The 17,521-nt window shown below is 34.2% G+C and overlaps 1 protein-coding gene across 1 annotated transcript in view; it reads left to right on the top strand.

The window, feature by feature from the left end:
* The first annotated feature begins 1,803 nt into the window (after positions 1–1,803).
* The window catches only part of LOC125650533 (uncharacterized), a 38,934-nt gene continuing 23,216 nt past the window's right edge, over positions 1,804–17,521 (top strand). Inside the window, exons 1-9 of the mRNA XM_048878914.2 lie at positions 1,804–1,870; positions 5,155–5,519; positions 6,820–6,927; positions 8,894–9,069; positions 11,546–11,731; positions 14,153–14,234; positions 14,357–14,434; positions 14,577–14,710; positions 16,535–16,604. Of these exons, the coding sequence (XP_048734871.1) occupies positions 5,230–5,519; positions 6,820–6,927; positions 8,894–9,069; positions 11,546–11,731; positions 14,153–14,234; positions 14,357–14,434; positions 14,577–14,710; positions 16,535–16,604 (1,124 nt within the window). The 5' untranslated portion in view covers positions 1,804–1,870; positions 5,155–5,229. The remainder of the gene's footprint in view (positions 1,871–5,154; positions 5,520–6,819; positions 6,928–8,893; positions 9,070–11,545; positions 11,732–14,152; positions 14,235–14,356; positions 14,435–14,576; positions 14,711–16,534; positions 16,605–17,521) is intronic.

Genomic DNA, 17,521 nt, shown 5'->3' with positions numbered 1-17,521 from the left:
TTTTACCCCAAATTTGCCCCCAAGGTAAAATTGATAACGCTGGAATAGTGCGTGCAGTAAACCCATACAGAAATGTTATCATAACGCTTAAATAGTGTGTGCAGTAAACGCATACAGGAATGTTATCATAAAGGTTGGACAGTGTGTACATAAATAGCATAGAGAAATGTTATCATAACGCTGGAACAGTGCGTACAGTAAAAGCATACAGAAATGTTATCATAACGCTGGAATAGTGCGTGCAGTAAACGTATACAGAAATGTTATCATAACGCTGGAATAGTGCGTGCAGTAAAAGCATACAGAAATGTTATCATAACGCTGGGATAGTGTGTGCAGTAAACGCATACAGAAATGTTATCATAACGCTGGAATAGTGCGTGCAGTAAAAGCATACAGAAATGTTATCGTAACGCTGGAATAGTGCGTGCAGTAAACGCATACAGAAATGTTATCATAACGCTGGAATAGTGCGTACAGTAAACGCATACAGAAATGTTATCATAACGCTGGAATAGTGCGTACAGTAAACGCATACAGAAATGTTATCATAACGCTGGAATAGTGCGTACAGTAAACGCATACAGAAATGTTATCATAACACTGGAATAGTGCGTACAGTAAATGATAGGTTGTATTGGCAAACTAGATCGTTATAACGACCATAGAATTTGCAAAATGCTGACTTTAAACGAGACTGTTGAAACTTTTGTACCATCAACTTGTTTGTCAGTAGCTTGCCTCGATTTAAAAACTGACCGTACGCAGAACAAGCTCTTGCGTATCGAATCAGTTGAGAGATATAAACATATATTGAATATTGCTATATGAATATGAGAAGTTGACGATGGAGAAGCTGAAATCATCCCGTTTGACACGAAGTTGAGTTGTTAGTTTGCCGTTAATATCTACTTTCAATAAGATATGCAAGTATGAAGCAGAAGTGGACGACTTTGTGGTGTCTTTTATTTCGAGCTCGCAGGGATATATCGAATTGACATATGAATGAAAGTTATCATTGTTAATAGATAAAACGTCGTCGATATATGTAATAGTCTATATCTAATGAACAAAACACTTCTCGGGATATGAATTTCTGATGGATTTAATAGTGTATCTAATGAATAAAACACTTCTCAGGATACGATTTTCTGATGGATTTGATAGTCTGTCTAATTAACAAAGCACTTTTCAGGATACGAATTTCTGATGGATTTACATGTGTTTAAAAATATTGAATTGATTTTCATGAAGAATCTACCCAGACCGTTAAAATTTCAATTTCATCAAGAATCCATATCTGGAAAAGTGTTTTCTTAATTAGATATCTAGATACAGTAGACTATCAAAATTCTTACATATATAAATTGTATAGCTTCGTTTAATTTTTCGTATTTACCAAGAAAGAGTTCTTTATCTTACAATTCACGATGTACACAATGTTTGCAGATTCTTTCACTTTTTTGTAATGTTTTTATTATCAATCTACTTCCATTATATGAGCTAATAAACAAAGCATGTACATGTTTGGTTTAAAAATGGAATGCTAAATCATAAATGATTTATTTAGGTGCAATATTGGCATAATTGGCGTGAACGTCTCGACAAAATTGATAAAACAATTACAAGTATTAACGTAACCTTTAAAAACAAAAGATGTACATTGTAGTTGTGCCTATCCTAACGGTAAACATATTTGAGAATGTCAACATTTAATTAAAGTGCCGAATACTGACAAACTATAGATGTAGAAATTTTCGATGGTGCCGAAATGACATGGTACCGATTTGACGTGGATCCGGCATGTGTTGGTAAGTTCCCGGATGATATTGTTTTCATTGGATGCAAAAGTGCCCCAAGCAGAAAAGAGGTAGCCTGTATGAAATTTAGTGTACAGTGACTGTGTATCCCGAAATTTGTTAAGGTTTTCAAATAGGCTCTATTGGCAGATCGAACATATAAACATGTGCCTTTAAATGGATAGGTATTATTACAGATTGTTTTATAGGTTTGCCCCCCCCCCCCCCCCGTAAAAAACAGAAAGAGGGGTGGTGGTAGTGGTGGTTAAAACGGGGAACAGCTAGCGGAATAGAGAGCTATGTACAATAAAAAGCAGGCCTATTCATTAGCCCCCCCCCCCCCCCCCCGAATTTGTGCTATCGTTAGAGCGAACTTAGTCATTCACGTGGTGTTATTTGTTTTGAATTTTTAGAACTTGATCCGAAGGTTAAGAAAGCGTTGGAGAGATTTGAAATGAAACACTGCAGAACTGCCAATAAGCAGACTTTGTTTTTCATTTGTTTTGTACTTGATCAGTGTTTTAGGGCGAATATAATGATGTATTATAACATCGACAGAATTGTCCAAGTGTTTTGACATATCAAGATCAAATACCAGTAATCTTTAGAAATACTATGTAAACCAGTTTGCATTCTTTCTATATTGAGAAAGCAGAATATTCAACTGACTAGACTGTGATTCAGACCTAGAACCTCCAGAACTTAATTCTAGTCTCAATCAAATGTGCTATCACTGAGATACATGTAACATCCCGTGGGGATCCAGGTTAGAATAGGTCCTCAGTACCCCTTGCTTGTCGTAGAAGGCGACTAAATGGGGTGGTCCTTCGGATGAGACCGCAAAAACCGAGACCCCGTGTCACAGCAGATGTGGCACGATAAAGATCCCTCCCTGCTCAAAGGCCATAAGCGCCGAGCATAGGCTGAAATTGTGCAGCCCTTCACCGGCAGGGTGACGTCTCCATATGAGTGAAATATTCTCAAGAGGGATGTTTAACAATAATCAATCAATCATGTATGTAACTGGTGGATTAGTTGAACCTGTATGCACCTTTAAATGTTTTCAGGACTCAAAGAGAACCGGTTTTCCCATGCAGGCAATATTGTTATGTGTCAGTTCAAGGGATAGATTATGACATTAAATATCATGGGAAAGAATAAAACAAAACTGACAGTATCAGGGTGGGAACCCCAGAATCTCTTGGCAGGTGCTCTAGACTAGTGCTATAGTTTTGTCTTGAGGATAGGCAGGACAGTGGGATATGAAAAAATTATTTGTCAATGAATTGTTCACATACTTGCTAAAATCATAATATAAAGGACCCTAAAAACAAATGCTTGTATGTCTGAATCATGTTGGGGTTTTTGTCATTGTACGGAGTTAAAGGCATAAAAGAGTTACCTCCCATGAAAATTTGTGAAAGCTGATTAACATAATACATGTTCATCAAAGTCCTTTCTTTATCTGAAAATAATTTCTGTCTGAAATTCACACAGACTTTAGGGAATGGATACACTCTTGATACTTTTTCACGATCTTATTCTAAATTTCAGGATTTTGATTTATACATGTCATGGCAGCGACCTATAAAACAGATACATATGCAACTCCTATGGCGGCATGTTTACAACTTAAAATATGTGACAGTCCCAACTATGAATTATAATATTGGTTTGATACATTTATGTTGATTTAAGTTTATTTCACTCCTATCATCATAAATTGGAATCGATCATAAGAAGTTTTGAAATGATTTGATGATCAACAAATGTACTATTAACAAAAAAGTAGGAAAATTCTAACTATTTGCTGAAATCTCACAGATTTTGCAGAGTTTTGAGTCATGTGTCGCCTTTTGAAACTCCACTTTCATTTTACTTTGAAGTGAAACATCTTCTAAAAATTTTGTATCTTGAATGTTTTCATGATATGATTTGGATGTTATGAATTTGATGTCTTTTATTATTAAGATGTAATACACAATTTAAATCAGTGTATGCATTTTTACCAAAAACCAGGATCATGAGATAATACAAGACTTAGGAAAGTGGCTAATCTCTGTTATATATGTCTCTGGTCATGGTCATGCCAATAATGGACATTTACCATGAAAAACCCTGTTTTTGCTATTGTTTTAGATACATTTATCTGATCTTGCTATAAAAAAAAGAACACCTGTCCAGAATTTTTTTTTCAAAATACATTTATTAAAACACCTTCATGTACTTTAGAATATGTCATGGGAATGTGGGGCTCTCAGACTGGCATCAATGTTGAACAATGGCAACATTTAATTTTGTGTTAACTGCCTTTTATCAACATTTATATACATAAACGATTTTCTACCTCACTTGAATGTGAGAACCTTATCATTATGACATCACAATGTACCTATTTTAAAATAACTATAATGTCACAGCCTACTACAAGATGTAACATAGTTCAGTAGGCTATGATGTCATTGTTAGTAAAGCGACAACAGCCATTGTTATGACGCAGAGTCTCTGGCATAATGTATTTCAACCATAGTGTCCTATCTTTCCTTAAAATGGTCATGGAAGAGGTCCAAATTCGTATAGGACATCTTTGCTAGCCAAGTGTCCAATTCGCTTACTCTCATCTCATTATGGGCTAGTGAAGATGATGTCTGTCTGATGTACATAGGAATATGTAGGAAGACATTGAAAATCATTTTCTTAAGAACCACCAGGACATATTGTACAATATGCCAAACTTATATGCAAGATTCTCTATGTAGTTTTCTAAATTAGAACCAAAAGGAAACAATATGTCAAAATAATATGCAAGAGTCCTTGTGTAGTGATAAATTCAATGTTTTACAGAACATAGTATGTGTGGCAAGAGTAAGGCTAATGTTTTACATGGGTAAATGCAACTTATTGGATAAGTGATGTGACCCATGAGCCTCTTGTATTTGCTGTGTAAACTTTTATGCCCCATTGAATGGAAGATTTTGGAGCATAATACAGTTATCTTCTCTCTTTGAGATTTAATGTGTATTCTTGTGAAAAGACCTACCCCCCTCCCTCCCCATGTGAAGATGATATATATTATATATTGATATTTTTGTCTTTTGACTCAATGTTGCAACGATGCCATCTTACAGACTCAAGAAAAAGAATCTGATTAAAATAAAATCTTGGATTTGCTCCAGAATCTGATAGGTAGTGACATTCAGATTGGGGACTGAATCAAAGATTGTAATTATTTTGATCAGACTATCATTTTGAAGTTCAGAAATTTTTAAAATTTTAGACTTATTTTCAGTCTATATGATCATGCTGTTTAGTAAAGTTTGTTAATGTATAGTGAATTAGTAAAGTTCTTTTTTAGATGTCTATGACTATTGGATGGATTTTGTGAAATGTTGATTTCATTTCGAGACCAGTTGCTATAAAAGGCAGAAATATGGAAAATGGAGTTGATCAAGAGGAATTTGAAAAATATACTCCAAAAAACCCACTCCCACATGAAATCCAGAAGATGAAACGTGACGAGACTGTTTGTAAATACTGTGGTGTTAGTTATTTAATTCATAATGAGATTAAGGCCCTGGAAGAGAAACTGAAAAAGACAGAAGCTGAATTAGAAACACTGAAAGGATGTGAGGCAAGAGAGGAAGAATTAAAAGAAAGAATAGAAAAAATGAAAGAGGAAAACACCGACATAAAACGAAATCTGGAAGCCAAAGAAATCCTGTAGGTGTTTTTTGTTACAATGGCTTGTTCGATAACTTGAGTAAGCTTTAAAGAAAGCAATTGAAATTTGGAAGTATTGCTAAGGACCACTTTTTAACACAGGCCTAGGTGGAATTTGACAGCTTTCATGTTTGCACCTCCATATAATGTGGAATAATGCCAAATTTTGGGTTTCTCGACTTCTGGATGACATTTGAAAGAACTAGGTTGACTTTAATGCATAAAATGTTCTCATTAAATATGCAGTTAATTTCCGTCAAATTTGAAGCATAGGTATAATTTATATATAATTTATATTTTTATATTGATGGAAAAACAGGGCATGAAGATTTGTAAAATTCTAGATCTTTGTGGGGAAAATGCTGTATTTTGATAAATATAAATTGCCAATTTTTTGCCTTTGATATCTTTACCAATTGAAATGATGTTAGGGGATGCTTATTCCTTTTGAGCACCTGATCCCAGCTCTGGTATGTCCAGGGGTCTGTGTTTGCCCAGCTCTTAATTTTGTATTCCTTATAGGAGCTAGTTATGAGATTGATCACTGTTCCAACAGAAATGAAAGTAAAATTTAAAATTTCATTGCCAAAACCCATCATGGTATGCAATGTTTCAGATATTCCACATTTTCAACCTTGTAGTTGGTCTTGGATATTACACAGGTCTGGGATACATTCATCACAGAATCAAAATTAAAATTTTGAGCAGAAAAATAATGTATGAGCATCAGAAACATGTTTCCAGGTGAATTTTTTTTTACGAATAGAAAATATTGTCTGATCACAGCAGTCTTCCAGATATGATCGGAAAATTGATGATGTTTGGATGTGATGAGCATTTCAAGCAACTTTAGAATATCAAATTCAATAATTCAAACATTTTACCATACAATAAAGGATTTCATATGAGTGTGCTGCATTAAGGGGGTACTCTACATCGTCATAATGGCTGACTTCCTTTTAAAACATGGTGGAAAATATAGATATGAGCAATATTTGTCTATTAATTAAAAAAATTCTCGCCTAGCTGAGTAGCTCAGTAGGTTAGCACGTTGATTGCTGAACTGTAGATCGCGTGTTGGAGTCCAGCAGGGGTTTTCAAATTTTCTCAGATTGGTTTCAACTAAAACTGTAATTTTTGACTAAATAAAGTAAATTTTAAAGTTTTCAATTTCAAAATATTGTTGCACATATCCTCCTCTTTTCATCCATATCAAATTTCTCTGGTGTAGCATACCTCCGTAATAGAATACATGTATGGTGCATTTTATTTACTACAGTGCTCTTATCTTGATTTACAGTATCACAACATTGAGGAATAACTTGAAAAGTGAAGAGGAAGTCAGAAATGAAAATAAACAGTTGAAGGTCAAAGTTGAAACTGCAATGAAACTGAAAGAAGAATACAGGTAATGTAAGATGAAATGGTGAAAAAGATTCTCTTTTTTTCTGACTTACGAAGGATTATCAGGTCATCTGAGTTACTCTGGTGACCTATTACAATCACTTCCTGTGCTCTGCTTACTTGAAAGTACTTGGTGAATTGTCACCAAAATTGTATTTTCGTGCAGTTTAGAGTTTTGGTCTATGAATACCTTAAGTCAATTCTCTGAATATTGAGGAAAATCATGTGGTAGAATTAGCCAACTCATCGTCTTGGTTGCCTAAACTTGCAATGTTCTCTTTACATTTTAGGCAATACAATGTAGCTAATACACTGTATGTACCAAAGGCTCTCTTAACATTAACTCTTGCATAGAGAATAGCAGTGTAGTGGGAAAATACTGCAAAACAAGTGTTTTTAGTGCAAACACAAATGTTAAAACATGGAGATAAGTTAATTTTAGTGCACTGTTGCAATGATTTTTTTCAAAATGTTTGATGCAAATTTTGTGACTTGATGACAGTCTGATCTTGTCACCTTGGTCAGTCTAGTACACATACATTAGCATTGATTTCTAACCTGGGTACACAGGTAAACTATTGCTCAATATCCCTGTGTTAATGCAGTCACAATGAAGGTATGTGTCATGCAGTCCAAATTCAGATTTTGTTAAAAAGATTTTAAAAAGGTCTTACTTCAAGACCCAGTTATTCTTTAGAACTACCCAAAAAGCAACAAGGGGCGGTGGACATCTAATGTGTATTCACTGAAGGATAGGGCAAAAATTGGAAAATAGGCACTAGAGAATGGAATAATGAATGCAGACATTTCAGTGATGAACTACTGTAGGTTCTCGAGTAGACAATAGTACCATCCAATGAAACACCCACCCACAGAATATTAGAATTGCCCAAAGTGGACAGGGACATCCTGTGATGTTGGTTAATTATAGTGTATAACCATGATATGTTTTGTCTGTGCCCAATAGATGTTTAGGCCTTAGTGCAGGGGGAAAATGGGACTACTATAAATGTCTATGATTAATGTTATACAATCTTCTTTATTTCATATTTTTAATGTTAAATGAAAACTGAATTCACAATTAGACAAAACATAAAGCTATCAACAAAAATTATAGATTTTAATGCCATAAGGGCAGTGTCTAGTGGGAAAGGGGGGGGGGGGGGGTAGAATGACAAGTTCCCTTTTGTTTTGTAGACATTGAATGTAAACTAAATGCATATTTAGAAGTAAATGGCTGTCTACAAATTCAGATTTTAAAGTCCCTGAGGCAAGAGGTCGGGTCTCTTGTTAATTGGAATTGCTTGTAATTCTCTACCCAGTTGAATTTTGACTAGAGCCTTGATATCAGCTGGTTGTGTAGCTAGGTTTTGTTTGTATGTTTGTTTGAGAATGGTTCACCCATTATGAGACATCATCAGCTGTAGGTGAAGTGCCACAAATTTTGATGTGATTTGATGTATGATTTGAATATGTAATAAAACATGCCTAAAAGACTCCGATAAACATTCTATTTAAACTTTTAAAATAAAAAAATATTCATGAAAATTGAAAACATTTCTTTGTTAATATTATTTAGATGTACCATCTTCAAAAATCTTGCCAGTTAGAAAAAAAAAGATATATTGAACAAATGTATTTTAAAAAGAAATAGAAGTGAAATGGCAAAAATTCAGAAATATTGCGATTTTTCAAATTTGAACCAAGCCCAATCGGAATTTTTAAAGAAAAAGTAGTCATAGAGAACATTGTAATGAGAAAACTACATTCCCATGATGTGAAATGGTTTACAAATTAAATGAATTTATAAAGAAACTAATTTCTTGATGAGCAGTGCATAAAATTAGCAACAATTGTTGTGTAAGTTACACTTTTCATGTTTTTGACATTTTTAAAATCTATATCAGAATACAATGTATATACCATAGCATTCAGTGTCAAAATTTGGTCGTTCAGAATATTTTTTTCAGACAAAAGCACTCCCTGTATGACAGAAACCTTCCAGCAGTGAGAATAAAATTAAAAGAGCAGCGTGAAGAGATAAATGATATCCACAAATTTATAGAACTGAGAGACAAGCAGATGAATAAAGAAATGGAGCTTTTACTATCTACAGTTGTGGATAGGTGTTCTAGTCAGATCGATGGTAAGTAAAGTATAAAAATTAGGAACATTTGGTGATAGAAATATTGTAATTTTTGGAAAGGTTTATTTTTAGTAAATATTAGCAATTTTGTGAGAATTTTGGATTCACAAGATGATACTTTACATAGAAATATGTTTACAATAGAATTTAATAAAAATCATGATTTGTTTTGTTATTTAATCTTTCTTGGTTGAATATATACAATATCACCCATGCCTGTATAGTATTGTTGGGTCAGTACTGATTAGGTCAACTAGTTGGGCAAAATGCCTCTCTAAAGTTAAAATAAAATTTATTGAGTGAAAACAAAACTTTGTATTTCTTCAAAAGTTTATTTTGATAAGAAATGTAATTCTCGGGTATTTTTTATGTACGTCATTTGTCATAAAAATTTGGTCGCATTGTGTTTCTAATGATCTTCCAATGATAAACTTCTAAGAAACTGCATTGCCAATTTTCACCAAAAATTGCTTTGGAACATTGTTCTGGGATTAGGGAACAAAACCTGTGAATTCCATGGTACCTGCCCTTTTAGGGTTCTGGGGTAGAACTGAAACCTTTGAATATAGTACACGTCAGTCTTTAGAAGTCTTCTTTACTACTGAGTATCTGGCATAAATATGGTTGCACACTGAGCATGAAAGCATCTATAGAAGGTATGCAATTCATAGCTCCAGGGTTTAGGGCCGAGGATGGGGCTATATGGAACATACAGTGAGAATGCGTTAAGTGTTTGAATATCAAAGCTATGCTATTAGTGGCCCCTTGATCAGGGATTCAGGCACCAGGACTGGGTATATGAATCATATAATACAATTTTGATTATGGATTACTCCATTTACCTGATCAAGGTATAGAGCTCATGGCGGGTGTGACCATTCAATAGAATATGTTTACTTCCCCTTGGGACCCCACCTCTGTCGTATCCAGGGGTCTGTGTTTGCCCTACTGTCAATTTTGTATTCTTTAAAGGATTTTTTAGATTGATCACTATTTGTTATCTTCACTTTTTCATAATGAAAATGCATCAAATGTGTAAATCTTCTTGACTATTTTTAAACATCTAGGACCAAACAAATTAGGTACATATTTATATTGATAATGGGGTCCTCTATTAAATTTGCGAAATTTCTTGTTTTAGGTTCAGGTTTTAGGGCAGGACTATTTGGATCAATTAGTGGAAATGTGCTAAGTGTTTTAATGATCTTGTCTATTCATGAACATGCATGAAACAAACTATTGAAGCTTATACTAAAATTGTGAAATTCATGGTGAAGGGGTTTGGGTTCCTGGGTTGGGCTCTATGGATCTAATATGAAAATGCGATAGATGTTAAAAAATCTTTTTTCTACCTCCTGACCATTTAGAAAACATGCAATTGTTATATTGAGTTTAGATACCTTTTCCAAATTGTGAAATTCATGGTTCATTGTTTTTGTACTTTCTGTCCGGCTGTCAGTCTGTCCACCTGTCTTTCACAAAGTCGTGTGAACGCTTCTCCTCTTATATAGCTTATCAGATAGACTTGAAATTTTGTACAAGGCTTCATTGCCATTTGTAGATGTGCATATGATGATGTGAGGATCCAATTATTTTCCTAAATGTTCCTAACCGTTATAGTGGATCTAAGAGGGGTGGAGGATGCAAAATAGCTTGTGAACACGTCTCCTATATGGCTTATCTGATAGCCTTGAAATTTTGTACAATAATTCATTATCATTTAATGATGTTCACATTGTTCTGACCCAGGGATATGATATTTTCCAACAATTTACAGTGGATCAAAGAGGAGTGTTTAGTAACTTTTTCTCATGTACGAGGGTATGTTCACTTTCCTACTGGTTCTTCATCAAAACAGCCATCATTTTTGTATCATACAACAACATTGGTCACATTGATGTTGAATCTTTTCTCCTCAATTTACAAAGTGCAGTTCATAATGTCTATGTTCCTGCTCATGCTTTCTCCTCCATTCCATGCAGTACATTAAATGGAGGTTTCATTTGGAGCATTTTCAATTTGGGGAGCTGGGGAAACAAAAACAAATTATATGTAACCAATAGGATGCACCCAGAGCAATTTTTTAGAGTTCAGGCTATTACAGAGTGTCTCTATCCAGGAAAGCTCTGAAAACAAATACCCAGTAAACACTAATAACTTGACTTAAAATTCAGTTTGCAATGTTGCTATTTTTACTTGTTTTGCATATTTATTCACATTTTGTACAGAAATATTTAAAAACAGAGAAGTTCAAATTGTTGGTAGCAAGATGTAATTGTTTCAAAATCCTTTTCTGAATGCTGTTTGATGCTGTTTTGTCTTTTGATATTTACAAATAAAATTATCAGTTTAAACTTTTTTAAAAAGTCAGTTATTTGGATCACAGCTTAGTAATTGAGAAATATTAGCCGCTCATACTTAGCACAAAAGGTTTGTCTATGATCAGAAGAATTAACTAGTTGACGTTATTCTGTAGGTAAAAAAGCATTACTTGATAAAATAGAGAGTCTTGAGTCTGAGAAATCTGAGACATCTGTCATGATGGTTGCTCTGAGGGAGAAACTGAAATCGACAGAAGGGGAAGTAGTCAAGTTACAAGGAGTTGTCAGTGACAGTACGCAACTACAACAAAAGATCACTCAGCTGGAAAGTTTACTGAATGGTAAGGTATAGTTACTCATTCTATGATGGAGAAATTCATGTTTCTTTTGACATTGTTTTACATTTATTTTGAAACATTTTGTTGAGATTAGAGAATGAAATAGTAATTTTGGTGTAGTTTGGTTTGCTATCTAGGGTCATCCGTACATCATATGCTTAGTATTCTTCTTGTCTTTTTCATCTGCAAATAAAACATTTCTTTTCTGAAGACAAGAAATTAGACAACAATTTTAGAACACCTTTTAGATATGAGTTTGTATAAATTGCAATGTTTCAAATGAATATAAATTCTTTATTGTGTGAAACTCTCAGTGAGATTCTCTTTAATTTCTTAAATGTAGACGCTTAAGATTTTCATTGATGAAGCATACATATGCAAATATTTACATTTCCCATGTTCTTGCCTTTAATATCTTTACAAGTTGTAATGATAGCCATTTCCTCATGAATGTGATTCAGTTGTGAAAAATGCGCATATGAATCTTGATAAATATTTTAAATTTTGAAAATATGTGAGGGTATGAAATGCAACGCTTCACTCCGGCATACTTTTCATGAAGCTCTAATGCACTTCGTGAAGTACATGTATACAGGCATAAAGTATTGCAGTTCATACCCTCATGTATTTTCAAAAGTGAATTTTTTTCTTTGATATGATTGAATAATGTTGAATTTACAAGAACTGACAAATAAATATAAATTATTTGATGATATATACATATAGAATCATCTATTTTCTTGTGGTAAAATTTTTGAGGTTTGAAAAGTGAGGTGTTGATTTAGTGAATAAAGAGTTGCTGTTCTTTATGGTAGTTCCCTTCTCCAGTTTGTGGAGGATTTGATTTTTAGCTCACCTGAGCCGAAGGCTCAAGTGAGCTTTTTCTGATCAAAATTTGTCCGTTGTCCGTCATTATTGTCGTCGTAAACTTTTCACATTTTCATCTTCTTCTCCAGATCCACTGGACTAATTTCAACCAAACTGGGCACAGAGTATTCTTGGGTGATGGGGAATCAAGTTTATTTGAATGAAGGGTCATGCCCGATTCAAAGGGGTGATAATCACAAATATGCAAAAATAGGGTTGCATGGGTCATTTGAAAATCTTCTCAAGAACCACTTGGCCAGAAGAGCTGAAATTCATATGAAAGCTTCCTGACATAGTGCAGATTTAACTTTGTTAAAACCATGGTCCCTGGAGGTAGGGTGGGGCCTCTATAGGGGGTCAAAGTTTTCAGTACAAATATATAGGGGAAATATTTAAAAATCTTCTTCTCAAGAACCACGGGGCCAGAAAAGTTTATATTTACATGAAATCTTCCTGACATAGTATGGATTCAAGTTTGTAAAAATCATGACCCCTGGGGGTAGGGTGGGGCTACAATAGGGTATCAAAGTTTTACATAGAAATATATAAAGAAAATCTTTAAAAATCTTCTCAAGAACCACTGAGCCATAAAAATTTATATTTACATGAAAGCTTCCTGATGTAATGTAGATTCAAGTTTATTAAAACCATCCCCTTGGGGTAGGATGGGGCCATTATAAGGGGTCAACGTGACTCAGGTGAGCAATGTGGCCCATTGGCCTCTTGTTTGAATATGTTCCTGCCATAAAATATTAAACACCCATGAAAAATTTGTGATTTTTAGCTTAAAATAACATATCAAGTTTCATATTAGAAATTCTGAAGAGTTTGGTTAATACTGGGCATGCTTGATTTGTCCACACCATTAGACACCCAGCGTAGTTGATTTACACCTTATAATTAAGTACACTTTAGTGTAGTGTTCCTGTAGTTTATTCAATATGGACTTTGAAACTGCAACATCAGCTGAGGAGATCCTTTTTGGAGAAGATCTCTTGTTTTATGTTTTTTGAAAATGATTTTAATGCAAATAAAGTACACCCCCCCCCCCCAAATAATGATAATTTCTAGTATATATCTTCCATTGTTTAGAATTTATTTGTTTGTGTGGTTTTTTTTTTTTTTTTTTTTTTTTTTTTACAAAAATGTATTTTTAATGTGCATTTATAAATACTTAAATACATTTGAAAAATACCAAGTCTTACTCCAGTATATTTGCTGATTTTTAGCACCAAACCCAATTTTGTTGATTGTACAAAATATCAATCATTTTCATTTATTCTTTGAAATACATTTTAAACTACATGCAATACAATGGATTCATCATTTTATATACTTTACAGTTAACAAAAATGAAGAGAAAAATCTACAAATTTTCTACCTTACTAGTTTTCAGCCATATTGAATTTTTTTTTGTGCATTACCAGAACCTGCCCTATACAGGTGTAGGTGGTTTACACCTTTGTACTTTATTATGGAAAAGTGTATATCTCTATGGTTACCATAGACAAATCAATTGCACCCGCTGTTTTTGAAATTTCCTTCTCATTCATGCAGCACAGCAGACAGAGCTCAATGAAAATTTGTCAAAAAGCAGAAGTCTACAAATGGAAGCACAACAATTTAAGGAACAACTCAGGTAGATTATATTCTAAACCTTCAAACACATATATTCAAATACATTATGTTTTACCAGGAGATACTAGTGTTCAACATAGCATTTGACAGTACCGACCTACATTTTACTTTCTTTCTACTCAGGAATAAAGCAAAAGAAGTAGAGGAACTAACATCACAGTTTCGACAACGTGATCAGGACAATGAAATGAACAACAAAAAGTCAGTAGATGCTAATTGCAATCTATATTTATTTAGATCAAAATGTGTTGCAGTTATCTTTGTATTTTTCCCTAGAGAATTTTCAACCTCTTCAGTGATTATAAATGTTACATTTCTGTTATGGCATTCCTAACTTTGACAGATTACAAAATCATCTGAGACAAAAGGAGGCAGAATTACAAGCTAGAATAAAGGAATTGAAGACCATGGAAAATAAACTTCATGCAGAACAGGCAAAGGGTGAGGAATTTCACCAGAAGGCCACACGCACTGTCAGTAAGTTTTGATTTAGATTGATTGAATATTGCTTAACGTCCCTCTAAGAAGCTTTCACTCATATGGAGATGTCACCATTGCGAATGAAGAGTGCTGCAAAATTTAGGCCTATGCTTGTCGTTTATGGCCTTTGAGCACGGAGGGATCTTTATCGTGCCACACCTGCTGAAACACGGGACCTCAGTTTTTGCAGTCTCGTCTGAAGGACCGCCTCTTACGACAAGCAAGGGGTACTAAGGACCTATTCTAACCCGGATCCCCACGGGATCACATTCTATATTTTGATATCATAACACAACTGAAGCAGTGGTGGATCTAATTTAGGAGTTTGTTTTGTGCAACATAAAGTACTAACCTGTTTTTTCCACATCTGAAAATAGTAGCTGCTCATGTATAGTTACCAGTTTTAACTCCTTGGCATGCCTGGTGATTCAAAACATGGTGACAATCTCTCTCTCTCTCTCTCTCTCTCTCTCTCTCTCTCTCTCTCTCTCTCTCTCTCTCTCCAAGGGTTTGGATTATATTAGCATGCATGCACCATTTTAAAATCAACCATACCACTTACTATGGCAGAGAAATTCATTATTGTACTTATGTCTATTAAGATATGTAAATGTAAGCATGACATCATATGATTGTGATTAACTTCATTAATTCTATGCTTGTGAACGGATCTCATTGAATCATCAAAAAAAGGGAGGGGGGGGGGGGGGGGGGTCAAACATGTAGCAATATGTGTAGTACTACACTTGGATATGCAAATGCTGAAATATGGAATTATTTTGTTAAAGATTATGATTCTGTAAAATGTTATATTGTTCTGTGGCTACATGGGGATTATTATATAAATTTTCAGGATAATGACTGCTATCTTAAATAGAGACCTTTGCAAAAAAAATTTATTATCCTATTGTATGGTTTTTATTACACTACAGATGTCTCCCATTTATTTTTTAAATCAAATATTTTAATTCTATTGGTAGAGACTATGTCAGGTGCACATGTATGTTGGGGGGATTGAGGATGCAAATCCATCACTCCCTCATCATCGCTAGCGATGGTTACTGAGTCCGGTAGTACCTACCCTACCTTATTTGACGTAGTGTAAACGGTGGCTTGTGACGATGTCACTCCTTAAGCTTAGAAGATTTGCCTGTTTTTAATGTATTTCTAGTTGTAAAATCCCTAGTTTCAATTGGATCCCTAAAAAAGCTTGCATGGGGGTGGAACCCGTCTCTCTGGGGGAAATTATGCAAGTTATCATGTTTTCCATTTTTGTTACCTCACATACCCAACAAACTAGACAGTGATTCTGTATATTCATATTTCAAATTAATGAATAGTATTTAAAATACTGCCTAATGGAAATTGAAATACACGTGGCATTCCATGTTAATTTCCATAGTCCCACAAATTGCTGACTTGCATGCAAGTGAGAAATTTACATGCTGATGGGAAATTAACACATTGGAGTTGCAAAGAATGTTCATTTCCAAGTTTAATGTTTAACTTTTAATGTTATTTTTGACCCATTCTACATGTATAGAGACAGACAGAAGAACAAAAACACAGACTGAAGAAAATGTACCATTCAATATCACTCTATTTACATAACATGCACCAATTTTGTGATAAATTCTAATATGCTATATTTATGCATTGATAAATGCAACCGTATTTGAAATGTTGAAAACAATGTGTTTTCCTGGTTGGCAGATTCCATTCTTCACTTTGAGTACAGCCATGAAACCTACAATGGATATTTCTAAAGGTGTATAGAGAATTTTTGTGTGCATGTCAGGTTCTATGCTTGTATGCTTTCAGCTGCAAGTAGAGAAATCAAGCAAGATCTTGAAAAGGCAAAAGAAGAAATAGATCAATTGAAATCTGAAAGGTATGTATTATACTGAGAGGTGTGTGTTATACTGAGGGGAGTTGCTGCTGTTGATTTAAATTTACTTTCAAGAGGCAAAAAAAAAAAAAAAAAACCCAAAAAAACAAAGAACTAAAAGATTTTGATGTTTACTAGAAGATGTCAACTTGTAAGAAAGCAATCTTTATGAGAACAACATATATATGCTTCTAAATAGGACAAATTAATAATCAATAAATCTTACTTCTCTTTAATCAATGAAGTAGTAGTTGATTACATACTCTTCGTTCTTATTACTAGGCTATGTCTTTTTAACGTGACCTATCGCTAGTTTTGCCTGTCCATCATTAGATTTTGAACATTTTTGACTTCTTTTCAAAATTGAATTGTTAAAACATAGTGCACTTGAAAACCACATTAAAAACATAGAAAATACACATAATATACTATTATTATTTGGCGCTTTGGGGCTACTCATGTTCCTTATCTACAATCAACATACATGAACAACTAGTAATGAACTCTAAAGACAGAGTGAATCCCAATTGTCTGTCTACTGAAACAAGAACTCTGGGATGAACCCACGAGTGTGAACAAGCTAACTCGAAACTGATCTCAGAATGGTGTATTTACATTTTGCACTTCAGGACAGGATGATTCAATTATTTTCCTAAAAGTTATAGTGGATCTAAATGGGGTGGGGGGTGTCAAATAGTTTGTGAATGCTTATCCTATATTGCATATAGCTTAGACTTGAAACTTTGTACAATGCTTCATTGCCATTTTGTTGGGACGTGAGGACCCAATTATTTTCCTAAAAGTTATAGTGGATCTAATAGGGGTGGGCCACATGGGGGATGTAAAATGGCTTGTGAACACTTCTCCTATATGGCTTATCCAATAGACTTGAAACTGTGTTGTGCTGATAAACAACTAAA

The sequence above is a fragment of the Ostrea edulis genome, chromosome 1 (genome assembly GCF_947568905.1).
Source record: "Ostrea edulis chromosome 1, xbOstEdul1.1, whole genome shotgun sequence".
Lineage (NCBI taxonomy): Eukaryota > Metazoa > Mollusca > Bivalvia > Ostreida > Ostreidae > Ostrea > Ostrea edulis.
Note: the sequence above shows the minus strand (reverse complement) of the source record. Positions and strands in the feature narration are given on the sequence as shown.